The sequence below is a fragment of the Somniosus microcephalus genome, unplaced genomic scaffold (genome assembly GCF_052327205.1).
Source record: "Somniosus microcephalus isolate GS21.2 unplaced genomic scaffold, FLI_Smic_1.0 unresolved_chr6, whole genome shotgun sequence".
NCBI lineage: Eukaryota > Metazoa > Chordata > Chondrichthyes > Squaliformes > Somniosidae > Somniosus > Somniosus microcephalus.
In genome coordinates this window covers 11,790,453-11,818,230 of record NW_028225184.1, presented here as the reverse complement: position 1 = coordinate 11,818,230, position 27,778 = coordinate 11,790,453, and the positions used below count along the sequence as shown (strand labels likewise).

The 27,778-nt window shown below is 53.6% G+C and overlaps 1 protein-coding gene across 1 annotated transcript in view; it reads left to right on the top strand.

Moving 5' to 3' along the window:
* Positions 1-249: 249 nt before the first annotated feature.
* LOC147087071 (cell adhesion molecule 3-like) overlaps positions 250-27,778 on the top strand; it is a 49,646-nt gene continuing 22,117 nt past the window's right edge. Inside the window, exons 1-5 of the mRNA XM_085978031.1 lie at positions 250-265; positions 1,733-1,882; positions 7,644-7,796; positions 11,234-11,371; positions 21,064-21,231. Of these exons, the coding sequence (XP_085834157.1) occupies positions 250-265; positions 1,733-1,882; positions 7,644-7,796; positions 11,234-11,371; positions 21,064-21,231 (625 nt within the window). The remainder of the gene's footprint in view (positions 266-1,732; positions 1,883-7,643; positions 7,797-11,233; positions 11,372-21,063; positions 21,232-27,778) is intronic.

Below are 27,778 nucleotides of genomic sequence, written 5' to 3'. Positions count from 1 at the left end.
GGAGGTGAGGAGTCCCCACAGTTTGGGGGGTGAGGAGTCCCACAGTTTGGGCGGTGAGGAGTCCCCACAGTTTGGGGGGTGAGGAGTCCCACAGTTTGGGGGGTGAGGAGTCCCACAGTTTGGGATGTGAGGAGTCCCACAGTTTGGGGGGTGAGGAGTCCCACAGTTTGGGAGGTGAGGAGTCCCCACAGTTTGGGAGGTGAGGAGTCCCACAGTTTGGGAGTGAGGTTATGGGAAGAGATTAAAGGGATGTGTAGAGCCCTTGGTAAAGTAGAGTATCCGCCGACTTTCTCTCCCTCTCTGTCACTCTGACTCTTTCTCTGATTCTCTCCCTGTCTCTCGCTCTGTTACTCGCTCTGTCACTCTCTCCGTCTCTCTCGCTGTCTCTCTCACGCTCTCACTCTGTCTCTTTCTCTCTCAATTCAATTCAATTCAAATCGCTTTATTGGCATGACAAGTTACATCTTATGTTTCCAAAGCATCGAAAAACATTCATGTTTGTACACAAAAGTACAGACCTATCCATACAGTGTATAAACAGATATATCCCTGAGTGTATAATTATACTTTCATATAATTTATATATACTCTTTTCTTATATTTACTGGTTGTCCCTCTGTTTATGGCAAGCTGTAACATAGTGTGCCGCTAGTGTTACACATTTTCTCTCTTCCCCTAGTAGGTATGGGAGTTTTTGGTCATCATTCAAATTTCTGAATTCAGGGCATATTTTTGTGAATTTTGGGACGAAATTCTCCCTTATGCCCTGATATTTTCTACAAGCTGTGAGGAAGTGCATCTCTGTCTCCACCACTCCCTGACTGCAGTGAGAGCATATCCTGTCCTCTCTTGGTAGCCGGGTCTGCCTGTGTCTACCTTTTTTGATCGCCAGGCTATGTTCACTAAGTCTGTACATTGTCAAGGTTTTTCTCAGTTTGCTATCCTTTACCATGGTCAGGTAATCAGCCATGTTGTATTGTCTGTTTAGGGCCAAGTAGCAATTGAGTTTGCTTTGTGTTTTTGTTGTTTCTGCCCAATATGACAGATATTTTTCCTTTTGTTTAGCGACGATTGTGTTGGGTCGAATTCTTTGTGTTACGCTGTCACTGTCCTGAGGCTGGTGATTGTTAGTAGTGTTAGTAGTTACTTCACTGAGTCCCAGGACTAGTTGACTGAGGGTATTCTTCTTTATGGTCCTCTCTTGGCATTTCAGGGCTTCGTAATGATAGCAGTGGGGGTTGTTCATTTCTAGGTGTTTCCAAAATTTGGTGGCTCTTTTTTGGATAGTGATTATTAATGGATATTGGCCTAGTTCTGCCCTGCATGCATTGTTTACGGTTTTCCTTTGAGTCCGGAGGATACTTTTACAGAATTCTGCATGTAGGATCTCAATTGGGTGTTTGTCCCATTTTGCAAATTCTTGTTGTGTTAGCGGTCCCCACGCTTCACTGCCATAGAGTGAAATTGGTTCAATTACTGATTTGAAAATTTTTAGCCAAATGCTAATTGGGATTTCTATTTGGATTGATTTTTTAATGGCATAGAAAGCCCTTCTTGCTTTCTCTTTCAGCTCATTCACAGCCAGTTTGAAATTTCCTGTAGAACTCTCTCTCTCTCTGTCTCTCACTCTCTCCCTCTCCCTCTCTGTCTCTGCCTCTCTCTCTCTCTCTCTCTGTCTCTCTCTTTTTGTCTCTCTCTTTCTCTCACGCTCTGTCTCTCTGTCTCCCCTCAGATGATGATTGGTTGAGGCCTGTCACAAAAGACGAGGTTGCTCACGAGCATGGAACAGTCACTCTGAAATGCACTGTCAAGGAAAACGACAATTCCTCGCTTCAATGGTCCAACCCTGCCCAGCAGACGCTGTACTTCGATGACAAAAAAGGTGAGCAAGTTTGTTGCCAGACCCCTTGATTCTCCGTGATGGGGCTGGCAATCTCGTCGAGGGAGGCCAAGTGAGTCGTGGAATCGGAGAACGTTTCAGGACACTCAATTCAAATACAAACATTGCTTCAATCACTTTAAATACCTGTATCTGGCCAATCAATTCAACTACAAACATCGAACCGCTCGATTCAAATACAAACATTTCAATTGTGTGGCCACAATGTAGAATCATACAGCACAGGAGCAGGCCATTCGGCCCATCATGCCTATGCTGGCTCTTTGAAAGAGTTCACTAATTAGTCGCACTCCCCTGCCCTAGCCCACAGCCGTGCAATATTTTCTCCTTCAAGTATTTCTCCAAGTCCCTTTTGGAAGTTATTATTGAATCTGCTTCCACCGCCCTTTCAGGCAGCGCATTCCAGATCACAACAACTCGCTGTGTAAAAACATTTCTTCTCATCTCCCCTTTTGGTTCCTTTGCCAATCACCTTAAACCTGTGTCCTCTGGTTATCAACCCTCCTGCCAGTTTCTCCATATTTACTCTATCAAAATCCTTCAAGATTTTGAACACCTCTATCAAATTTCCACTTAACCTTCTCTGCTCCAAGGAGAACAACCCCAGCTTCTCCAGTCTCTCCCCGTAACTGAAGTCCCTCATCCCTGGTACCATTCTGGTCAATCTCCCCTCAACCTTCTCTGCTCTAAGGAGAACAACCCCAGCTTCTCCAGTCTCTCCCCGTAACTGAAGTCCCTCATCCCTGGTACCATTCTGGTCAATCTCCTCCTTAACCTTCTCTGCTCTAAGGAGAACAACCCCAGCTCCTCCAGTCTCTCCACGTAACTGAAGTCCCTCATCCCTGGTACCATTCTGCTCAATCTCCCCTTAACCTTCTCTGCTCTAAGGAGAACAACCCCAGCTTCTCCAGTCCCTCCACGTAACTGAAGTCCCTCATCCTCTGGAACCATTCTGGTCAGTCTCCTCTTAACCTTCTCTGCTCTAAGGAGAACAACCCCAGCTTCTCCAGTCTCTCCACGTAACTGAAGTCCCTCATCCTCTGGAACCATTCTGGTCAATCTCCTCTTAACCTTCTCTGCTCTAAGGAGAACAACCCCAGCTTCTCCAGTCTCTCCACGTAACTGAAGTCCCTCATCCTCTGGAACCATTCTGGTCAATCTCCTCTTAACCTTCTCTGCTCTAAGGAGAACAACCCCAGCTTCTCCAGTCTCTCCACGTAACTGAAGTCCCTCATCCCCGGTACCAATCTGGACAATCTCCCCTTAACCTTCTCTGCTCTAAGGAGAACAATCCACCTTCTCCAGTCTCTCCACATTACTGAAAGTCCTTCATCCCCGGTACCATTCTGGTCAATCTCCCCTTAACCTTCTCTGCTCTAAGGAGAACAACCCCAGCTTCTCCAGTCTCTCCACGTAACTGAAGTCCCTCATCCCCGGTACCATTCTGGTCAATCTCCCCCTTAACCTTCTCTGCTCTAAGGAGAACAACCCCAGCTTCTCCAGTCTTTCCACGTAACTGAAGTCCCTCATCCCTGGTACAATTGTGGGCAATCTCCCCTCAACCTTCTCTCCTCCAAGGAGAACAACCCCAGCTTCTCCAGTCTCTCCACGCAACTGAAGCCCCTCATCCCTGGTACCATTCTGCAGATAGACAGTTTCCTAGCAGATAAGGGAATTAGGGGTTACGGGGAGAGGGCAGGGAAGTGGACGTGAGTCTAGATTCAGATCAGCCATGATCCTATTGAATGGCGGAGCAGGCCCGAGGGGCCGTATGGCCTACTCCTGCTCCTACTTCTTATGTTCTTATGTTAATCTCCTCCTTAACCTTCTCTGCTCTAAGGAGAACAACCCCAGCTTCTCCAGTCTCTCCACGTAACTGAAGCCCCTCATCCCTGGTACCATTCTGGACAATCTCCCCTTAATCTTCTGTGCTCTAAGGAGAACAACCCCAGCTTCTCCAGTCTCTCCACGTAACTGAAGCCCCTCATCCCTGGTACCATTCTGCAGATAGACAGTTTCCTAGCAGATAAGGGAATTAGGGGTTACGGGGAGAGGGCAGGGAAGTGGACGTGAGTCTAGATTCAGATCAGCCATGATCCTATTGAATGGCGGAGCAGGCCCGAGGGGCCGTATGGCCTACTCCTACTTCTTATGTTCTTATGTTAATCTCCTCCTTAACCTTCTCTGCTCTAAGGAGAACAACCCCAGCTTCTCCAGTCTCTCCACGTAACTGAAGTCCCTCATCCCTGGTACCATTCTGGTCAATCTCCCCTTAACCTTCTCTGCTCTAAGGAGAACAACCCCAGCTTCTCCACTCTCTCCACGTAACTGAAGTCCCTCATCCCTGGAACCATTCTGGTCAATCTCCCCTTAACTTTCTCTGCTCTAAGGAGAACAACCCCAGCTTCTCCAGTCTCTCCACGTAACTGAAGTCCCTCATCCCTGGTACCATTCTGGTCAATCTCGCCTTAACCTTCCCTGCTCTAAGGAGAACAACCCCAGCTTCTCCAGTCTCTCCATATCACTGAAGTCCCTCACCCCTGGAACCATTCTGGTCAATCTCCCCTTAACCTTCTCTGCTCTAAGGGGAACAACCCAGCTTCTCCAGTCTCTCCACGCAACTGAAGTCCCTCATCCCTGGTACCATTCTGGTCAATCGCCCCTTAACCTTCTCTGCTCTAAGGAGAACAACCCCAGCTTCTCCAGTCTCTCCACGTAACTGAAGTCCCTCATCCTCTGGAACCATTCTAGTCAATCTCCTCTGCACCCTTGCCCAAGGACTTGACATCCTTCCTAAGGTGTTGGTACCCAGAACTGCTCACAGTGCTCCAGATGTGGTCTAACCAGGGCTCTGTACAGCTGCAGCATAACCTCTACCCCCTTGTACTCCAGTCCTCCAGATATAAAGGCCAGCATTCCATTAACCTTCCTGATTATTTTCTGCACCAGTCCGTGACATTTTAATGAGCGATGCACCTGATCCCCCGAGTCTCTTTGGAACGTCCACTGTTTGTAGCTTTTCACCATGTAGGATGTTCCCTGTTCCATTCTTCTTAGCTGCAATGTGGATGATCTCACAGTTGCCTACCTTGAAATCCATCTGCCACAGTTTTGCCCATTCACTTAATCTGTTCATGCGAAAGACTTGCATTGCCATAGCGCCTTCCACCACCCCAGGACGGCCCAAAGCGCTTCACAGCCAATGAAGTACTTTTTGAAATGTAGTCACTGTTGTAATGTAGGAAACGCGGCAGCCAATGTGCGCACAGCAAGCTCCCACAAACAACAACGTGATAATGACCGGATCATCTGTTTTTTAGTGATGTTGGTTGAGGGATAAATATTGGCCCCAGGACACCGGGGAGAAATCCTCCCCCCCTGCTCTTCTTCCAATCGTGGCCGTGGGATCTTTTACGTCCACCTGAGAGAGTGTAGACGGGGCCTCGGTTTAACGTCTCATCCGAAAGACGGCACCTCTGGCAGTGTGGCGTTCCGTCAGTGCTGACCATCCGACGGTACAGCACTCCCTCAGTACTGCCTCTGCGACAGTGCAGCGCTCCCTCAGTACCGCCTCTCCGACAGTGCGGCGCTCCCTCAGTACTGCCCCTCCGACAGTGCGGCGCTCCCTCAGTACTGCCCCTCCGACAGTGCGGCGCTCCCTCAGTACTGCCCCTCCGACAGTGCGGCGCTCCCTCAGTACTGCCCCTCCGACAGTGCGGCGCTCCCTCACTACTGCCCCTCCGACAGTGCGGCGCTCCCTCAGTACGGCCTCTCCGACACTGCGGTGCTCCCTCAGTACTGCCCCTCCGACAGTGCAGCGCTCCCTCAGTACTGCCCCTCCGACAGTGCGGCGCTCCCTCAGTACGGCCTCTCCGACAGTGCGGCGCTCCCTCAGTACCGCCCCTCCGACAGTGCGGCGCTCCCTCAGTACGGCCTCTCCGACAGTGCGGTGCTCCCTCAGTACTGCCCCTCCGACAGTGCGGCGCTCCCTCAGTACCGCCCCTCCGACAGTGCGGCGCTCCCTCAGTACTGCCCCTCCGACAGTGCGGCGCTCCCTCAGTACTGCCCCTCCGACAGTGCGGTGCTCCCTCAGTACTGCCCCTCCGACAGTGCGGCGCTCCCTCAGTACTGCCCCTCCGACAGTGCGGCGCTCCCTCAGTACTGCCCCTCCGACAGTGCGGTGCTCCCTCAGTACTGCCCCTCCGACAGTGCGGAGCTCCCTCAGTACTGCCCCTCCGACAGTGCGGCGCTCCCTCAGTACCGCCCCTCCGACAGTGCGGCGCTCCCTCAGTACTGCCCCTCCGACAGTGCGGCGCTCCCTCAGTACTGCCCCTCCGACAGTGCGGCACTCCCTCAGTACTGCCCCTCCGACAGTGCGGCGCTCCCTCAGTACTGCCCCTCCGACAGTGCGGCGCTCCCTCAGTACTGCCCCTCCGACAGTGCGGCGCTCCCTCAGTACCGCCCCTCTGACAGTGCGGTGCTCCCTCAGTACTGCACTGTTGCGTCACACCAGATTTCTGTGCTCCAGCCTCTGGAGCCGCACTTGAACGCACAACCTTCTGACTCAGAGGCGAGAGAGAGTGCTACCCAGTGAAATGATACCTCTTTGCAATTTCATGCTGGCTAATCTCGGTGTGATCGGGCAACTTGAATATCAGGCTCTCTATCTCATCAACTAAGCCATTAGTAGATTCAGCCAGCTGTTAAGGACCCAGCACTATCCACTAGTCACATCTTGCCAATTAGACTACAGACCAGCGGGAATGGGGATATTGGACCTGAGCTCATGATCCTCATAGAGTCACAGAGTTATACCGCACAGAAAGAGGCCCTTCGGCCCATCGTGTCCGCGCCGGCCATCAAGCCCCGTCTAATCTAATCCCATTTTCCAGCACTTGCTCCGTAGCCTTGTACGCTGTGGCGTTTCAAGTGCTCTTTATCTAAATGCTTCTTGAATGTTGTGAGGGTTCCTGCCTCTACCACCCTTTCAGGCAGTGAGTTCCAGATTCCAACCCCCCTCTGGGTGAAAGAGTTTTTCCTCAAATCCCCTCTAAACCTCCTGCCCCTTACCCTGAAACTATGCCCCCTGGTTATTGACCCCTCTACTAAGGGGGAAAGTTCCTTTCTATCTACGCCCCTCATCATTTTGTACACCTCAATCAGGTCCCCCCCTCAGCCTTCTCTGCTCTAAGGAAAACAACCCCAGCCTGTCCAGTCTCTCTTCATAGCTGAAGCGTTCCAGCCCAGGTAACATCCTGGTGAATCTCCTCTGCACCCTCTCCAATGCAATCATATCCTTCCTATAGTGTGGCGACCAGAACTGCACACAGTATTCCAGCTGTGGCCTAACTAGCGTTGTGTACAGCTCCATCATAACCTCCCTGCTCTTATATTCTATGCCTCGGCTAATGAAGGCAAGTATCCCATATGCCTTTTTAACCACCTTATCTACCTGTTCCGCTGCCTTCAGGGATCAATGTACATGTACACCAAGGTCCCTCTGACCCTCTGCACTTCCGAGGGTCCTACCACTCATTGGGTATTCCCTTGCCTTGTTAGTCCTCCCAAAATGCCTCACCTCACACTTTTCAGGGTTAAACTCCATTTGCCACTGCTCTGCCCATCTGACCAACCCGTCTATATCGTCCTGTAGCCTGAGGCTTCCCTCCTCGCGATTTACCACTCCACCAACTTTTGTGTCCTCTGCGAACTTACTTATCAACCGCCTTCTTTCTCTCCTCAGCTCTACGGGACAGTCGTATCAATCTAATTTATTACTCGCGCCATGAACTGACGATCAGCATCAGTAACATGACTCTGGATGATGAGGGACTTTACACTTGCTCTATATTCACCATGCCTGTTCGTACAGCCAGCGCTAAAGTGGAGGTCCTGGGTAAGCACGTTAGTCGATGTCTAACCCCGTGCTGTACCTGCCCTGGGAGTGTTTGATGGGGACAGTGTAGAGGGAGCTTTACTCTGTATCTAACCCCGTGCTGTACCTGCCCTGGGAGTGTTTGATGGGACAGTGTAGAGGGAGCTTTACTCTGTATCTAACCCCGTGCTGTACCTGCCCTGGGAGTGTTTGATGGGACAGTGTAGAGGGAGCTTTACTCTGTATCTAACCCCGTGCTGTACCTGCCCTGGGAGTGTTTGATGGGACAGTGTAGAGGGAGCTTTACTCTGTATCTAACCCGTGCTGTACCTGCCCTGGGAGTGTTTGATGGGACAGTGTAGAGGGAGCTTTACTCTGTATCTAACCCGTGCTGTACCTGCCCTGGGAGTGTTTGATGGGACAGTGTAGAGGGAGCTTTACTCTGTATCTAACCCCGTGCTGTACCTGCCCTGGGAGTGTTTGATGGGACAGTGTAGAGGGAGCTTTACTCTGTATCTAACCCCGTGCTGTACCTGCCCTGGGAGTGTTTGATGGGGACAGTGTAGAGGGAGCTTTACTCTGTATCTAACCCGTGCTGTACCTGCCCTGGGAGTGTTTGATGGGACAGTGTAGAGGGAGCTTTACTCTGTATCTAACCCATGCTGTACCTGCCCTGGGAGTGTTTGATGGGACAGTGTAGAGGGAGCTTTACTCTGTATCTAACCCCGTGCTGTACCTGCCCTGGGAGTGTTTGATGGGACAGTGTAGAGGGAGCTTTACTCTGTATCTAACCCCGTGCTGTACCTGCCCTGGGAGTGTTTGATGGGACAGTGTAGAGGGAGCTTTACTCTGTATCTAACCCGTGCTGTACCTGCCCTGGGAGTGTTTGATGGGACAGTGTAGAGGGAGCTTTACTCTGTATCTAACCCCGTGCTGTACCTGCCCTGGGAGTGTTTGATGGGACAGTGTAGAGGGAGCTTTACTCTGTATCTAACCCGTGCTGTACCTGCCCTGGGAGAGTTTGATGGGACAGTGTAGAGGGAGCTTTACTCTGTATCTAACCCCGTGCTGTACCTGCCCTGGGAGTGTTTGATGGGACAGTGTAGAGGGAGCTTTACTCTGTATCTAACCCGTGCTGTACCTGCCCTGGGAGAGTTTGATGGGACAGTGTAGAGGGAGCTTTACTCTGTATATAACCCGTGCTGTACCTGCCCTGTGGCAGCACGGTGGCATAGTGGTTAGCACTGTTGCCTCACAGCGCCAGGGACCCGGGTTCGAATCCGGCCTCGGGCGACTGTCTGTGTGGAGTTTGCACATTCTCCCCGTGTTTGCGTGGGTTTCCTCCGGGTGCTCCGGTTTCCTCCCACAGTCCAAAGATGTGCGGGTTAGGTTGATTGGCGATGGTAAATTGACCCTTAGTGTTAGGGGGATTAAAATATGTGGGGTTACGGAGATAGGGTGGGATATGTGTTGGTGTAGGGGTTACGGGGATCGGGTGGGATATGTGTCGGTGCAGGCTCAATGGGCCGAAATGGCCTCTATCTGCATTGTGGGGTTTCTGTGATTCTGTGAATCTAACCCGTGCTGTACCTGCCCTGGGAGTGTTTGATGGGACAGTGTAGAGGGAGCTTTACTCTGTATCTAACCCCGTGCTGTACCTGCCCTGGGAGTGTGTGATGGGACAGTGTAGAGGGAGCTTTACTCTGTATCTAACCCGTGCTGTACCTGCCCTGGGAGTGTTTGATGGGACAGTGTAGAGGGAGCTTTACTCTGTATCTAACCCCGTGCTGTACCTGCCCTGGAAGTGTTTGATGGGACAGTGTAGAGGGAGCTTTACTCTGTATCTAACCCCGTGCTGTACCTGCCCTGGGAGTGTTTGATGGGACAGTGTAGAGGGAGCTTTACTCTGTATCTAACCCGTGCTGTACCTGCCCTGGGAGTGTTTGATGGGACAGTGTAGAGGGAGCTTTACTTTGCATCTAACCCGTGCTGCACCTGCCCTGGGAGTGTTTGATGGGACAGTGTAGAGGGAGCTTTACTCTGTATCTAACCCGTGCTGTACCTGCCCTGGGAGTGTTTGATGGGACAGTGTAGAGGGAGCTTTACTCTGTATCTAACCCGTGCTGTACCTGCCCTGGGAGTGTTTGATGGGACAGTGCAGAGGGAGCTTTACTCTGTGTCTAACCCCGTGCTGTACCTGCCCTGGGAGTGTTTGATGGGACAGAGTAGAGGGAGCTTTACTCTGTATCTAACCCGTGCTGTACCTGCCCTGGGATTGTTTGATGGGACAGTGTAGAGGGAGCTTTACTCTGTATCTAACCCCGTGCTGTACCTGCCCTGGGAGTGTTTGATGGGACAGTGTAGAGGGAGCTTTACTCTGTATCTAACCGTGTGCTGTACCTGCCCTGGGAGTGTTTGATGGGACAGTGTAGAGGGAGCTTTACTCTGTATCTAACCCCGTGCTGTACCTGCCCTGGGAGTGTTTGATGGGACAGTGTAGAGGGAGCTTTACTCTGTATCTAACCCCGTGCTGTACCTGCCCTGGGAGTGTTTGATGGGACAGTGTAGAGGGAGCTTTACTCTGTATCTAACCCGTGCTGTACCTGCCCTGGGAGTGTTTGATGGGGACAGTGTAGAGGGAGCTTTACTCTGTATCTAACCCCGTGCTGTACCTGCCCTGGGAGTGTTTGATGGGACAGTGTAGAGGGAGCTTTACTCTGTATCTAACCCCGTGCTGTACCTGCCCTGGGAGTGTTTGATGGGACAGTGTAGAGGGAGCTTTACTCTGTATCTAACCCGTGCTGTACCTGCCCTGGGAGTGTTTGATGGAACAGTGTAGAGGGAGCTTTACTCTGTATCTAACTCGTGCTGTACCTGCCCTGGGAGTGTGTGATGGGACAGTGTAGAGGGAGCTTTACTCTGTATCTAACCCCGTGCTGTACCTGCCCTGGGAGTGTTTGATGGGACAGTGCAGAGGGAGCTTTACTCTGTATCTAACCTCGTGCTGTACCTGCCCTGGGAGTGTTTGGTGGGGACAGTGTAGAGGGAGCTTTACTCTGTATCTAACCCCGTGCTGTACCTGCCCTGGGTGTGTTTGATGGGGACAGTGTAGAGGGAGCTTTACTCTGTATCTAACCCGTGTTGTACCTGCCCTGGGAGTGTTTGATGGGACAGTGTAGAGGGAGCTTTACTCTGTATCTAACCCGTGCTGTACCTGCCCTGGGAGTGTTTGATGGGACAGTGTAGAGGGAGCTTTACTCTGTATCTAACCCCATGCTGTACCTGCCCTGGGAGTGTTTGATGGGACAGTGTAGAGGGAGCTTTACTCTGTATCTAACCCGTGTTGTACCTGCCCTGGGAGTGTTTGATGGGACAGTGTAGAGGGAGCTTTACTCTGTATCTAACCCGTGCTGTACCTGCCCTGGGAGTGTTTGATGGGCCCGTGTTGTATTCTGCAGGTGTTCCCAAGAAACCACAGATCTCAGGATATGCTGGAGGGGTTGAAGAAGGAAAGACCCTCACACTCACCTGTAATACGACAGGAAGCAAGCCCGCCGCGAGTCTGCAGTGGTTCAAGGGGTCTGAGGAATTGAAAGGTAAGTTGAAGCGGGGAGCAGGAGCCCATTCAGACTCCAGCACACAGCAACAACAACCTGCATTTATACAGCGCCATTATCATCGTAAAACCGTCCCAAGGTGCTTCACAGGAGCGATTATCAAACAGAATTTGACACGGAGCCACATCAGGAGATATTAGGGCAGGTGACCAAAAGCTGGGTCAAAGAGGGAGGTTTTAAGGAGCGTCTTAAAGGAGGAGAGAGAGGCGGAGAGGTTTAGGGAGGGAATTCCAGAGCTCGGGGCCCCAGGCAGCTGAAGGCACGGCCGCCAATGGTGGAGCGATGGAAATCGGGGGATGCGCAAGAGGGCAGAATTGGAGGAGCGCAGGCATCTCGGAGGGTTGTAGGGGCTGGAGGAGGTTACAGAGATAGGGAGGGGTGTAGGGGCTGGAGGAGGTTACAGAGATAGGGAGGGGTGTAGGGGCTGGAGGAGGTTACAGAGATAGGGAGGGTTGTAGGGGCTGGAGGAGGTTACAGAGATAGAGAGGGGTGTAGGGGCTGGAGGAGTTTACAGAGATAGGGAGGGTTGTAGGGGCTGGAGGAGGTGACAGAGATAGGGAGGGTTGTAGGGGCTGGAGGAGGTTACAGAGATAGAGAGGGGTGTAGGGGCTGGAGGAGGTGACAGAGATAGGGAGGGTTGTAGGGGCTGGAGGAGGTGACAGAGATAGGGAGGGTTGTAGGGGCTGGAGGAGGTTACAGAGATAGAGAGGGGTGTAGGGGCTGGAGGAGGTGACAGATAGGGAGGGTTGTAGGGGCTGGAGGAGGTTACAGAGATAGGGAGGGGTGTAGGGGCTGGAGGAGGTTACAGAGATAGGGAGGGGTGTAGGGGCTGGAGGAGGTTACAGAGATAGGGAGGGTTGTAGGGGCTGGAGGAGGTTACAGAGATAGGGAGGGGTGTAGGGGCTGCAGGTGGTTACAGAGATGGGGAGGGGTGTAGGGGCTGCAGGTGGTTACAGAGATAGGGAGGGTTGTAGGGGGCTGGAGCAGGTTGCAGAGATAGGGAGGGGTGTAGGGGCTGGAGGAGGTTACAGAGATATGGAGTGGTGTAGGGGCTGGAGGAGGTTACAGAGATAGGGAGGGTTGGAGGAGGTTACAGAGATAGGGAGGGGTGTAGGGGCTGGAGGAGGTTACAGAGATAGGGAGGGTTGTAGGGCTGGACGGGGTTACAGAGATAGGGAGGGTTATAGGGGCTGGAGGAGGTTACAGAGATAGGGAGGGGTGTAGGGGCTGCAGGTGGTTACAGAGATGGGGAGGGTTGTAGGGGGCTGGAGGAGGTTACAGAGATAGGGAGGGTTGTAGGGGGCTGGAGGATGTTAGAGATAGGGAGGGTTGTAGGGGGCTGGAGCAGGTTGCAGAGATAGGGAGGGGTGTAGAGGCTGGAGGAGGTTACAGAGATATGGAGGGGTGTAGGGGCTGGAGGAGGTTACAGAGATAGGGAGGGTTGGAGGAGGTTACAGAGATAGGGAGGGGTGTAGGGGCTGGAGGAGGTTACAGAGATAGGGAGGGTTTTAGGAGCTGGAGGATGTTACAGAGATACGGAGTGGTGTAGGGGCTGGAGGAGGTTACAGAGATAGGGAGGGGTGTAGGGGCTGGAGGAGGTTACAGAGATAGGGAGGGGTTCTAGGGGCTGGAGGAGGTTACAGAGATAGGGAGGGGTGTAGGGGCTGGAGGAGGTTACAGAGATAGGGAGGTGTGTAGGGGCTGCAGGAGGTTACAGAGATAGGGAGAGGTGTAGGGGCTGGAGGAGGTTACAGAGATAGGGAGGGTTGTAGGGGCTGGAGGAGGTTACAGAGATAGGGAGGGGTGTAGGTGCTGGAGGAGGTTACAGAGATAGGGAGAGGTGTAGGGGCTGGAGGAGGTTACAGAGATAGGGAGGGGTGTAGGGGCTGGAGGAGGTTCCAGAGATAGGGAGGGGTGTAAGGGCTGGAGGAGGTTACAGAGATAGGGAGTGGTGTAGGAGCTGGAGGAGGTTACAGAGATAGGGAGGGGGAGCGAGAGCCATGGAGGGGTTTGAAAACAAGGATGAGAATTTTAAAATCGAGGCGTTGCAAGATCAGGAGCCAAGGTAGGTCAGCAAGCACGGGGTGATGTGTGAATGGGACTTGGTGCGAGTTAGGACACGGGGGTAGCCGAGTTTTGGATGACCTCTAGTTTACGTAGGGTGGAATGTGGCAGGCTAGCCAGGAGATCGTTGGAATAGTCAAGTCTAGAGGGGACAAAGGGCATATTTATTCATTTATGCGATGTGGGCGCTGCTGGCAACGCTGGAGTCATTCCGAGCACAAAGGAAGATGGTTGTGGTGGTTGAAGGTCAATCATCACAGCCCCAGGACATCGCTGCAGGAGTTCCTCTGGGCAGTGTCCTAGGCCCAACCATCTTCAGCTGCTTCATCAATGACCTTCCCTCCAACATAAGGTCAGAAATGGGGCTGTTCGCTGATGACTGCACAGTGTTCAGCGCCATTCACAACTCCTCAGATAATGAAGCAGTCCGTGCCCGCATGCAGCAAGACCTGGACGACGTTCAGGCTTGTGCTGATAAGTGGCAGGTAACATTCACGCCACACAAGTGCCAGGCAATGACTATCTCCAACAAGCGAGACACTAACCATCTCCCCTTGACATTCACCGACATTACCATCACCGAACCCCCCACCATCAACATCCTGGTGGGTCACCATTGACCAGAAACTGAACTGGACCAGCCACATAAATACTGTGGCTACAAGAGCAGGTCAAAGGCTGGGTATTCTGCGGCGAGTGTCTCACCTCCTGACTCCCCAGTGCCTTTCCACCATCTACAAGGCACAAGTCAGGAGTGTGATGGAATACTCTCCACTTGCCTGGATGAGTGCAGCTCAAATAACACTCAAGAAGCTCGACACCATCCAGGACAAAGCAGCCCGCTTGATTGGCACCCCATCCACCACCTTAAACATTCACTCCCTCCACCACCGGCGCACCGTGGCTGCAGTGTGTACCATCTACAAGATGCACTGCAGCAACTCGCCAAGGCTTCTTCGGCAGCACCTCCCAAACCCGCGACCTCTTCCACCTAGAAGGACAAGGGCAGCAGGCGCATGGGAACACCACCACCTCCAAGTTCCCCTCCAAGTCACACACCATCCTGTCTTGGAAATATATCGGCCGTTCCTTCATCATCACTGGGTCAACATCCTGGAACTCCCTCCCTAACAGTACTGTGGGAGCGCCTACACCTTCTTCTTCTTCTTCTTCTTAGGCGTCCCTTGGAACCGAGGATGACTTGCTTCCACATTAAACATGAGTTCTCAGGTGACTGATGAGTCCAATGCGGGACCTACAGTCTCTGTCACAGGTGGGGCAGACGGTGGTTGAAGGGGCGGGTGGGTGGGGTGCTTGGGTTGACGTGCGCTCCTTGCGCTGCCTGCGCTTGCCTTCCCGCTTGCTCGCGGCGAAGAGACTCGAGGTGTTCGGCGCCTTCCCGGATGCTTCTCCTCCACTTTGTGCGGTCTTGGGGCCAGGGATTCCCAGGTGTCGGTGGGGGATGTTACACTTTTTCCAAGGAGGCTTTGAGGGTGTCCTTGAAGCGTTTCCTCTGCCCACCTGGGGCTCTCTTGCCGTGTCGGAGCTCCGAGTAGAGCGCTTGTTTTGGGAGTCTCGTATCGGGCTTGCAGCCAATGTGACCCGTCCAGCGGAGCCGATCGAGCGTGGTCAAAGCTTCGATGCTGGGGATAGAAACATAGAAACATAGAAGATAGGAGCAGGAGTAGGCCATTCGGCCCCTCGAGCCTGCTCCGCCATTCAATGAGATCATGGCTGATCATCCAAATTCAGTACCCTGTCCCTGCCTTCTCCCCATATCCCTTGATCCCTTTAGCCTTAAGAAACATATCCAACTCTTTTTTGAATATATTTAATGAACTGGCCTCCACCGCCCTCTGTGGCAGAGAATTCCACAGGTTCACCACTCTCTGGGTGAAGAAATTCCTCCTCATTTCAGTCCTAAATGGCTTACCCCTTATCCTTAGACTATGACCCCTGGTTCTGGACTCCCCGGCCATCATAAACATCCTTCCTGCATCTAGTCTGTCCAGGCCTGACAGAATTTTATAGGTTTCGATGAGATCCCCTCTCAATCTTCTAAACTCCAGTGAGTATAAGCCCAATCGACCCAATCTCTCCTCATACGTCATTCCTGCCATCCCAGGTGAATCTTCGCTGCACTCCTTCCATGGCAAGAACGTCCTTCCTCAGGTAAGGCGACCAAAACTGCACACAATACTCAAGGTGTGGACTCACCAAGGCCCTGTACAACTGTAGCAAGACATCCTTGTTCCTGTACTCGAACCCTCTCGCTACGAAGGCCAACATACCATTTGCCTTCTTAACCGCCTGCTGCACCTGCATGCTTACCTTCAGCAAGAGGTTGGCCTGAGCAAGAACACTGACGTTGGTGCGCCTATCCTGCCAATGGATTTGCAGGATCTTGCGGAGGCAGCATTGGTGGTACCTCTCCAGTGCTTTGAGGTGCCTGCTGTACATGGTCCATGTCTCTGAGGCATGCAGCAGGGCGGGTATCACTGCTGCCCTGTAGACCATGAGCTTAATGCCGGGTTTGAGGTCCTGGTCTTCAAACACTCTCTTCCTCAGGCGACCGAAGGCTGCACTGGCACACTGAAGGCGGTGTTGAACTTCGTCGTCGACGTCTGCCCTTGTTGACAGTAGGCTCCCGAGGTATGGAAAGTGGTCCACGTTGTCCAAGTCCTCGTCATGGATTTTGATAATCGGGGGGCAGTACTGTGTGGCGGGGGCAGGTTGGTAGAGGGCTTTTGTCTTACGGATGTTTAGTGTATGGCCCATGCTCTCGTACGCTTCGGTGAAGGTGTCAACGATGGTTTGGAGTTCGGCCTCCGAGTGAGCGCAGACGCACACGGACTGCAGCGGTTCAAGAAGGCGGCTCACCGCCAGCTTCTCAAGGGGCGACTAGGGATGGGCAATAAATGCCGGCCTTGCCAGCGACGCCCACATCCCAGGAACGAAAATCCCTAATTTCCCTTAACTTGCTAGGCCATTTCAGAGGGCAGTTAAGAGTCAGCCATATTGCTGTGGGTCTGGAGTCACACATCGGCCAGACCAGGTCAGGGCAGCAGATTTCCTCAACGAAAAAAAGGGCATTAGTGAACCAGATGGGTTTTCACAACAATCTGATAGTGTCATGGTCACCATTTCTGATACTAGCTTTTTATTCCAGATTTATTTAATTAACCGAATTTAAATTGCCCACGCTCCCGTGGTGGGATTTGAACTTAGATCGACCGGATCATTGGCCCAAGGCCTACTGAGATTACGAGCCCACTAACAGAACCGCCATGCTACCGTATCCAAACGGACAAAGGGTTCAGCCCCAGACATTTGCCAGGGAGAGGGATGGAATCGCTGGCTCGGGAAAGGAGTTTATGGCGGAGACCAAAAGACAATGGTCTTCCCAATATTTGATTGGAGGATACCTCTGCTCATCAATGATCTAGATGAGGGAACTAGATGTAATATCTCCAAATTTGCGGAGGACACAAAGCTGGGTGGGCGTGTGTGCTGTGAGGAGGATGCCGAGAAACTCCAGGATGATTTGGACAGGTTGGGCGATTGGGCAGAAGCATGGCAGATGCAATATAACGTGGATAAATGTGAGGTTATCCACTTTGGTGGCAAAAACAGGAAGGCAGATTATTATCTGAATGGCAATAGATTGGGAGAAGGGGAAGTGCAACGAGACCTGGGTGTCCTTGTGCACCAGTCGCTGAAGGTAAGCATGCAGGTGCAGCAGGCGGTTAAGAAGGCAAATGGCCTTCATAGCGAGAGGATTCGAGTACAGGAACAAGGATGTCTTGCTGCAGTTGTACAGGGCCTTGGTGAGACCACACCTCGAGTATTATGTGCAGTTTTGGTCACCTTATCTGAGGAAGGATGTTCTTGCCATGGAAGGAATGCAGCGAAGATTCACCAGGTTGATACCTGGGATGGCAGGAATGACGTATGAGGAGAGATTGGGTCGATTGGGCTTGTACTCGCAGGAGTTTAGAAGAATGAGAGGGGATCTGATTGAAACTTATAAAATTCTAACAGGACTGGACAGACTAGATGCAGGAAGGATGTTCCTGATGGTCGGGGAGTCCAGAACCAGGGGTCACAGTCTAAGGATAAGGGGTAAGCCATTTAGGACAGAGATGAGGAGGAATTTCTTCACCCAGAGAGTGGTGAACCTGTGGAATTCTCTACCACAGAAGGCAGTAGAGGCCAATTCATTAAATATATTCAAGAAAGAGTTGGATATATTTCTTAAGGCTAAAGGGATCAAGGGATATGGGGAGAAGGCAGGGACCGGGTACTGAATTTGGATGATCAGCCATGATCTCATTAAATGGCGGAGCAGGCTCGAGGGGCCGAATGGCCTACTCCTGCTCCTATCTTCTCTGTTTCTGTGTTTCTATCCAGAACTGGCTGTCGGACAAGCAGTCGGAGAATTTAGAGACCACGGAGGGGTCACGAGAAGTGGTGGTGGGATAGAGTTGGGTGTCGCCAGTGTACATGTGGAATTTGATGTTGTGTTTTCAGTTGATGTCGCCAAGGGGCAGCATGTGGGTGAGAAATAGGAGGGATTCTGATTCTGCACACACACTGTGTTAGATCTGGGTAGGTGGGGTTGAGGGATTGGGGAGAAGGTGGGTAGGTGGGGTTGAGGGATTGGGGAGAAGGTGGGTAGGTGGGGTTGGGGGATTGGCGAGAAGGTGGGTAGGTGGGGTTGAGGGATTGGGGAGAAGGTGGGTGGGTGGGGTTGAGGGATTGGGGAGAAGGTGGGTGGGTGGGGTTGAGGGATTGGGGAGAAGGTGGGGTTGAGGGATTGGGGAGAAGGTGGGTAGGTGGGGTTGAGGGATTGGGGAGAAGGTGGGTGGGTGGGGTTGAGGGATTGGGGAGAAGGTGGGTAGGTGGGGTTGAGGGATTGGGGAGAAGGTGGGTGGGTGGGGTTGAGGGATTGGGGAGAAGGTGGGTGGGTGGGGTTGAGGGATTGGGGAGAAGGTGGGTAGGTGGGGTTGAGGGATTGGGGAGAAGGTGGGTGGGTGGGGTTGAGGGATTGGGGAGAAGGTGGGTAGGTGGGGTTGAGGGATTGGGGAGAAGGTGGGTAGGTGGGGTTGAGGGATTGGGGAGAAGGTGGGTAGGTGGGGTTGAGGGATTGGGGCGAAGGTGGGTAAGTGGGGTTGAGGGATTGGGGAGAAGGTGGGTAGGTGGGGTTGAGGGATTGGGGCGAAGGTGGGTCGGTGGGGTTGGGGGATTGGGGAGGAGGTGGGTAGGTGTGGTGGTTGAGGGATTGGCGAGAAGGTGGGGTTGAGGGACTGGGGAGATGTGGGGTTGAGGGATTGGGGAGAAGGTGGGTAGGTGGGGTTGAGGGATTGGGGAGAAGGTGGGTAGGTGGGGTTGAGGGATTGGGGAGAAGGTGGGTAGGTGGGGTTGAGGGATTGGGGAGAAGGTGGGTAGGTGGGGTTGAGGGATTGGGGAGAAGGTGGGTAGGTGGGGTTGAGGGATTGGGGCGAAGGTGGGTCGTGGGGTTGGGGGATTGGGGAGGAGGTGGGTAGGTGTGGTGGTTGAGGGATTGGCGAGAAGGTGGGGTTGAGGGACTGGGGAGATGTGGGGTTGAGGGATTGGGAGGAAGGTGGGTAGGTGGGGTTGAGGGATTGGGGAGAAGGTGGGTAGGTGGGGTTGAGGGATTGGGGAGAAGGTGGGTGGGTGAGGTTGAGGGATTGGGGAGAAGGTGGGTAGGTGGGGTTGAGGGATTGGGGAGGAGGTGGGCAGGTGTGGTGGTTGAGGGATTGGCGAGAAGGTGGGTAGGTGGGGTTGAGGGATTGGGGAGAAGGTGGGTGGGTGGGGTTGAGGGATTGGGGAGAAGGTGGGCAGGTGGGGTTGAGGGATTGGGGAGAAGGTGGGTAGGTGGGGTTGAGGGATTGGGGCGAAGGTGGGCAGGTGGGGTTGAGGGATTGGGGAGAAGGTGGGTAGGTGGGGTTGAGGGATTGGGGAGAAGGTGGGTAGGTGGGGTTGTGGGATTGGAGAGAAGGTGGGTAGGTGGGGTTGAGGGATTGGGGAGAAGGTGGGTGGGTGGGGTTGAGGGATTGGGGAGAAGGTGGATAGGTGGGGTTGAGGGATTGGGGAGAAGGTGGGTAGTAGGTGGGGTTGAGGGACTGGGGAGAAGATGGGTAGATGGGGTGTGTCTCTGTCTCTCTCTGTCTCTCTCTCTATCTAACTCTCTCTGTCTCTCTCAATTTCAATTCAATTCAATTCAAATCGCTTTATTGGCATGACAACGTACATCTTATGTTGCCAAAGCATCGAAAAACATTCATGGTTGTACACATAAATACAGATCTATCCATACAGTGTATAAACAGATATATCCCTGAGTGTATAAATATACATTCATATAATTTGTATATACTCTTTTCTTATATTTAGTGGTTGTCCCTCTGTTTATGGCAAGCTGTAACATAGTGTGCCGCTAAGGTTACACAATTTCTCTCTTCCCCTAGTAGGTATGGGAGTTTTTGGTCGTCATTCAAATTTCTGAATTCCGGGTATATTTTTGTGAATTTTGGGTAGAAATTCTCCCTGATGCCCTGATATTTTCTACAAGCTGTGAGGAAGTGCATCTCTGTCTCCACCACTCCCTGACTGCAGTGAGAGCATATCCTGTCCTCTCTTGGTAGCCGGGTCTGCCTGTGTCTACCTTTTTCGATCGCCAGGCTATGTTCACTAAGTCTGTACATTGTCAAGGTTTTTCTCAGTTTGCTATCCTTTACCATGGTCAGGTAATCAGCCATGTTGTATTGTCTGTTTAGGGCCAAGTAGCAATTGAGTTTGTATTGGGTTTTTGTTGTTTCTGCCCAATACGACAGATATTTTTCCTTTTGCTTAGCGACGATTGTGTTTGGTCGAATTCTTTGTGTTACGCTGTCACTGTCCTGGGGCTGGTTATTGTTAGTAGTGTTAGTAGTTACTTCACTGAGTCCCAGGACTAGTTGACTGAGGGTATTCTTCTTTATGGTCCTCTCTTGGCATTTCAGGGCTTCGTAATGATAGCATTGGGGGTTGCTCATTTTTAGGTGTTCTCTCTGTCTCTCACACTCTCTCCCTCACTCTATCCTGCTCTCTCTCTCTCTCTCTGTCCCTCTCTCTATCACTGTCTGTCTCTTTCTGTCCCTCTCTCTGTCCCTCACTATGTCTCTCCCTCTGTCTTTCCTTGTCTCTCCGTCTCTGTCTCTCTGTCTGTCTCTCTGTCTCTCTCTGTCTCTGTCTGTCTCTCTCTATACCTGTCTGTCTCTCCGTCTCTCTCTGTCTCTCTCTCTGTCTCTCCCCCTCTCTCTCTCTGTCTCTCGCTCTCTCCCCCTCTCTCTCTGTCTGTCTCTCTCTCTCTCTGTCTCTCTCTCTCTCCCTCTCTCTCTGTCTCTCTCTCTGTCTCTCTCTCTGTCTCTCTCTCTCTGTCTCTCACTCTCTCTCTCTCTCTCTCTCTCGGTCTCTCCCCCCTCTCTCTCTCTGCCTCTCTCTCTCTGCCTCTCCCCCCTCTCTCTCCCCCTCTCTCTCTCTCTGTCTTTCTCTCTGTCTCTCTCGGTCTCTCCATCTCTCTCACACTCTCCCTCTCTCCCCAGGACAAACGACCTATCGGGAGGATTCAGACGATCGCACCTACGCAGTGACCAGCCAGGTGAACATCACAGTCACACGAGAGGACAACGGGGTCGACATCATTTGCTCTGTTGACCACCAGACTCTTGACCCCAACGACAGTAACACTCCTCAGAGAATCGAAGTCTATTGTGAGTATCCAGGTTCAAATCCCATAAAAACAACAGAATATTAGAACGAGGATCAGCAGTCGGCCATTCGGCCCCTCGAGCCCATTCAGTAAGATCATGGCTGATCTTCTACCTCATCTCCGCTTTCGTGCACTATCCCTTGATTCTCCCACTGTACACAATCCCAATGGACCCAAACCCCTTCCCATTCAATCCCAATGTTCACAATCCCAATGGGAGTAAACCCCTTCCCATTCACTCCAACTGTACACAATCCCAATGGACCCAAACCCCTTCCCATTCACTCCCACTGTACACAATCCCAATGGACCCAAACCCCTTCCCATTCACTCCCACTGTACACAGTCCCAGTGGACCCAAACCCCTTCCCATTCACTCCCACTGTACACAATCCCAATGGACCCAAACCCCTTCCCATTCACTCCCACTGTACACAATCCCAATGGACCCAAACCCCTTCCCATTCACCCCCACTGTACACAATCCCAATGGACCCAAACCCCTTCCCATTCACTCCCACTGTACACAATCCCAATGGACCCAAACCCCTTCCCATTCACTCCCACTGTACACAATCCCAATGGACCCAAACCCCTTCCCATTCACTCCCACTGTACACAATCCCAATGGACCCAAGCCCCTTCCCATTCACTCCCACTGTACACAATCCCAATGGGACCCAACCCCCTTCCCATTCACTCCCACTGTACACAATCCCAATGGACCCAAACCCCTTCCCACTCACTCCCACTGTACACAATCCCAATGGACCCAAATCCCTTCCCATTCACTCCAACTGTACACAATCCCAATGGACACAAACCCCTTCCCATTCACTCCCACTGTACACAATCCCAATGGACCCAAACCCCTTCCCATTCACTCCCCCTGTACACAATCCCAATGGACCCAAACCCCTTCCCACTCACTCCCACTGTACACAATCCCAATGGACCCAAATCCCTTCCCATTCACTCCAACTGTACACAATCCCAATGGACACAAACCCCTTCCCATTCACTCCCACTATACACAATCCCAATGGACCCAAACCCCTTCCCATTCACTCCCACTGTACACAATCCCAATGGACACAAACCCCTTCCCATTCACTCCCACTGTACACAATCCCAACGGACCCAAACCCCTTCCCATTCACTCCCACTGTACACAATCCCAATGGACCCAAATCCCTTCCCATTCACTCCAACTGTACACAATCCCAATGGACACAAACCCCTTCCCATTCACTCCCACTGTACACAATCCCAATGGACCCAAACCCCTTCCCATTCACTCCCACTGTACACAATGCCAATGGACCCAAACCCCTTCCCATTCACTCCCACTGTACACAATCCCAATGGACACAAACCCCTTCCCATTCACTCCCACTGTACACAGTCCCAATGGACCCAAACCCCTTCCCATTCACTCCCACTGTACACAATCCCAATGGACCCAAATCCCTTCCCATTCACTCCAACTGTACACAATCCCAATGGACCCAAACCCCTTCCCATTCACTCCCACTGTACACAATCCCAATGGACACAAACCCCTTCCCATTCACTCCCACTGTACACAATCCCAATGGACCCAAACCCCTTCCCATTCACTCCCACTGTACACAATCCCAATGGACCCAAACCCCTTCCCATTCACTCCCACTGTACACAATCCAAATGGACCCAAACCCCTTCCCATTCACTCCCACTGTACACAATCCCAATGGACCCAAACCCCTTCCCATTCACTCCCACTGTACACAATCCCAATGGACCCAAACCCCTTCCCATTCACTCCCACTGTACACAGTCCCAATGGACCCAAACCCCTTCCCATTCACTCCCACTGTACACAATCCCAATGGACCCAAACCCCTTCCCATTCACTCCCACTGTACACAATCCCAATCGACCCAAACCCCTTCCCATTCACTCCCACTGTACACAATCCCAATGGACCCAAACCCCTTCCCATTCACTCCCACTGTACACAATCCCAATGGACCCAAACCCCTTCCCAGTCACTCCCACTGTACACAATCCCAATGGACCCAAACCCCTTCCCATTCACTCCCACTGTACACAATCCCAATGGACCCAAACCCCTTCCCATTCACTCCCACTGTACACAATCCCAATCGACCCAAACCCCTTCCCATTCACTCCCACTGTACACAATCCCAATGAACCCAAACCCCTTCCCATTCATTCCCACTGTACACAATCCCAATGGGACCCAAACCCCTTCCCATTCACTCCCACTGTACACAATCCCAATGGACCCAAACCCCTTCCCATTCACTCCCACTGTACACAATCCCAATGGACCCAAACCCCTTCCCATTCACTCCCACTGTACACAATCCCAATGGACCCAAACCCCTTTCCATTCACTCCCACTGTACACAATCCCAATGGACCCAAACCCCTTCCCATTCACTCCCACTGTACACAATCCCAATGGACCCAAACCCCTTCCCATTCACTCCCACTGCACACAATCCCAATGGACCCAAACCCCTTCCCATTCACTCCCACTGTACACAATCCCAATGGGACGCAACCCCTTCCCATTCAATCCCACTGTACACAATCCCAATGGGACCCAAACCCCTTCCCATTCACTCCCACTGTACACAATCCCAATGGGACCCAAACCCCTTCCCATTCACTCCCACTGTACACAATCCCAATGGACCCAAACCCCTTCCCATTCACTCCCACTGTACATAATCCCAATGGACCCAAACCCCTTCCCATTCACTCCCACTGTACACAATCCCAATGAACCCAAACCCCTTCCCATTCACTCCCACTGTACACAATCCCAATGGATCCAAACCCCTTCCCATTCACTCCCACTGTACACAATCCCAATGAAACCAAACCCCTTCCAATTCACTCCCACTGTACACAATCCCAATGGACCCAACCCCCTTCCAATTCACTCCCACTGTACACAATCCCAATGAAACCAAACCCCTTCCCATTCACTCCCACTGTACACAAACCCAATGGACCCAAACCTCTTCCAATTCACTCCCACTGTACACAATCCCAATGGACCCAAACCCCTTCCCATTCACTCCCACTGTACACAATCTGAATTTCCCACACGGCGAGGAGTCTGGAGACAGGAGCCTTTCGGTCCCATCGCTCACTGAGTGTGTCTGGAGACAGGAGCCTCGCGGTCCTGTCCCTCACCGAGGGGAGTCTGGAGACAGGAGACTCTCGGTCCTGTCCCTCACCGAGGGGAGTCTGGAGACAGGAGACTCTCGGTCCTGTCCCTCACCGAGGGGAGTCTGGAGACAGGAGACTCTCGGTCCTGTCCCTCACCGAGGGGAGTCTGGAGACAGGAGCCTCTCGGTCCTGTCCCTCACTGAGTGAGTCTGGAGACAGGAGCCTCTCGGTCCTGTCCCTCACTGAGGGGAGTCTGGAGTCAGGAGCCTCTCGGTCCTGTCCCTCACCGAGGGGAGTCTGGAGACAGGAGCCTCTCACTCCTGTCCCTCACTGAGTGAGTCTGGAGACGGGAACCTCTCGGTCCTGTCGCTCACTGAGTGAGTCTGGAGACAGGAGCCTCTCGGTCCTGTCCCTCACTGAGTGAGTCCGGATACAGGAGCCTTTCGGTCCTGTCCCTCACTGAGGGGAGTCTGGAGACAGGAGCCTCTCGGTCCTGTCCCTCACTGAGTGAGTCTGGAGACAGGAGCCTCTCGGTCCTGTCCCTCACTGAGGGGAGTCGGGAGACAGGAGCCTCTCGGTCCTGTCCCTCACTGAGGGGAGTCTGGAGACAGGAGCCTCTCGGTCCTGTCCCTCACCGAGGGGAGTCTGGAGACAGGAGCCTCTCAGCCCTGTCCCTCACTGAGTGAGTCTGGAGACAGGAGCCTCTCGGTCCTGTCGCTCACTGAGTGAGTCTGGAGACAGGAGCCTCTCGGTCCTGTCCCTCACCCAGGGGAATCTGGAGACAGGAGCCTCTCGGTCCTGTCCCTCACTGAGTGAGTCTGGAGACAGGAGCCTCTCGGTCCTGTCCCTCACTGAGGGGAGTCTGGAGACAGGAGCCTCTCGGTCCTGTCACTCACCGAGGGGAGTCTGGAGACAGGAGCCTCTCGGTCCTGTCCCTCACCGAGGGGAGTCTGGAGACAGGAGCCTCTCGATCCTGTCCCTCACTGAGTGAGTCTGGAGACGGGAACCTCTCGGTCCTGTCGCTCACTGAGTGAGTGTGGAGACAGGAGCCTCTCGGTCCTGTCCCTCACCGAGGGGAGTCTGGAGACAGGAGCCTCTCGGTCCTGTCCCTCACCGAGGGGAGTCTGGAGACAGGAGCCTCTCGGTCCTGTCCCTCACTGAGTGAGTCTGCAGACAGGAGCCTCTCGGTCCTGTCCCTCATTGAGTGAGTCTGGAGACAGGAGCCTCTCGGTCCTGGCACTCACCGAGGGGAGTCTGGAGACAGGAGCCTCTCGGTCCTGTCCCTCATTGAGTGAGTCTGGAGACAGGAGCCTCTTGGCCCTGTCCCTCACCGAGGGGAGTCTGGAGACAGGAGCCTGTCGGTCCTGCCCCTCACCGAGGGGAGTCTGGAGACAGGAGCCTCTCGGCCCTGTCCCTCACTGAGTGAGTCTGGAGTCAGGAGCCTCTCGGTCCTGTCCCTCACCAAGGGGAGTCTGGAGACAGGAGCCTCTCCGTCCTGTCCCTCACTGAGTGAGTCTGGAGTCAGGAGCCCCTCGGTCCTGTCCCTCACCGAGGGGAGTCTGGAGACAGGAGCCTCTCAGCCCTGTCCCTCACTGAGTGAGTCTGGAGTCAGGAGCCCCTCGGTCCTGTCCCTCACTGAGGGGAGTCAGGAGTCAGGAGCCCCTCGGTCCTGTCCCTCACCGAGGGGAGTCTGGAGACAGGAGCCTCTCGGTCCCGTCCCTCACCGAGGGGAGTCTGGAGACAGGAGCCTCTCAGTCCTGTCCCTCACTGAGTGAGTCTGGAGACAGGAGCCTCTCGGTCCTGTCCCTCACTGAGTGAGTCCGGATACAGGAGCCTCTCGGTCCTGTCCCACACTGAGGTGAGTCTGGAGACAGGAGCCTCTCGGTCCTGTCCCTCACCGAGGGGAGTCTGGAGACAGGAGTCTCTCGGTCCTGTCCCTCACCGAGGGGAGTCTGGAGACAGGAGCCTCTCGGTCCTGTCCCTCACTGAGTGAGTCTGGAGTCAGGAGCCCCTCGGTCCTGTCCCTCACCGAGGGGAGTCTGGAGACAGGAGCCTCTCGGTCCCGTCCCTCACCGAGGGGAGTCTGGAGACAGGAGCCTCTCAGTCCTGTCCCTCACTGAGTGAGTCTGGAGACAGGAGCCTCTCAGTCCTGTCCCTCACTGAGTGAGTCCGGATACAGGAGCATCTCGGTCCTGTCCCTCACTGAGGGGAGTCGGGAGACAGGAGCCTCTCGGTCCTGTCCCTCACCCAGGGGAATCTGGAGACAGGAGCCTCTCGGTCCTGTCCCTCACTGAGTGAGTCTGGAGACAGGAGCCTCTCGGTCCTGTCCCTCACCGAGGGGAGTCAGGAGACAGGAGCCTCTCGGTCCTGTCCCTCACCGAGGGGAGTCTGGAGACAGGAGCCTCTCGGTCCTGTCCCTCACTGAGTGAGTCTGGAGACAGGAGCCTCTCGGTCCTGTCCCTCACCGAGGGGAGTCTGGAGACAGGAGCCTCTCGGTCCTGTCCCTCACCGAGGGGAGTCTAGAGACAGGAGCCTCTCGGTCCTGTCCCTCACTGAGTGAGTCTGGAGACAGGAGCCTCTCAGTCCTGTCCCTCACTGAGGGGTGTCTGGAGACAGGAGCCTCTCGGTCCTGTCCCTCACCGAGGAGAGTCTGGAGACAGGAGCCTCTCAGTCCTGTCCCTCATTGAGGGGAGTCTGGAGACAGGAGCCTCTCAGTCCTGTCCCTCACTGAGGGGAGTCTGGAGACAGGAGCCTCTCGGTCCCGTCCCTCACCGAGGGGAGTCTGGAGACATGAGCCTCTCGGTCCTGTCCCTCACTGAGTGAGTCTGGAGACAGGAACCTCTCGGTCCTGTCCCTCACCGAGGGGAGTCTGGAGACAGGAGCCTCTCGGTCCCGTCCCTCACTGAGTGAGTCTGGAGACAGGAACCTCTCAGTCCTGTCCCTCACTGAGGGGAGCCTGGAGACAGGAGCCTCTCGGTCCTGTCCCTCACTGAGGGGAGTCTGGAGACAGGAGCCTCTCGGTCCTGTCCCTCACTGAGGGGAGCCTGGAGACAGGAGCCTCTCGGTCCCGTCCCTCACTGAGCGAGTCTGGTGACAGGAGCCTCTCGGTCCTGTCCCTCACTGAGTGAGTCTGGAGACAGGAGCCTCTCAGTCCTGTCCCTCACTGAGTGAGTCTGGAGACAGGAGCCTCTCGGCCCTGTCCCTCACCGAGGAGAGTCTGGAGACAGGAACCTCTCGGTCCTGTCCCTCACCGAGGGGAGTCTGGAGACAGGAGCCTCTCGGTCCTGTCCCTCACTGAGTGAGTCTGGAGACAGGAACCTCTCGGTCCTGTCCCTCACCGAGGGGAGTCTGGAGACAGG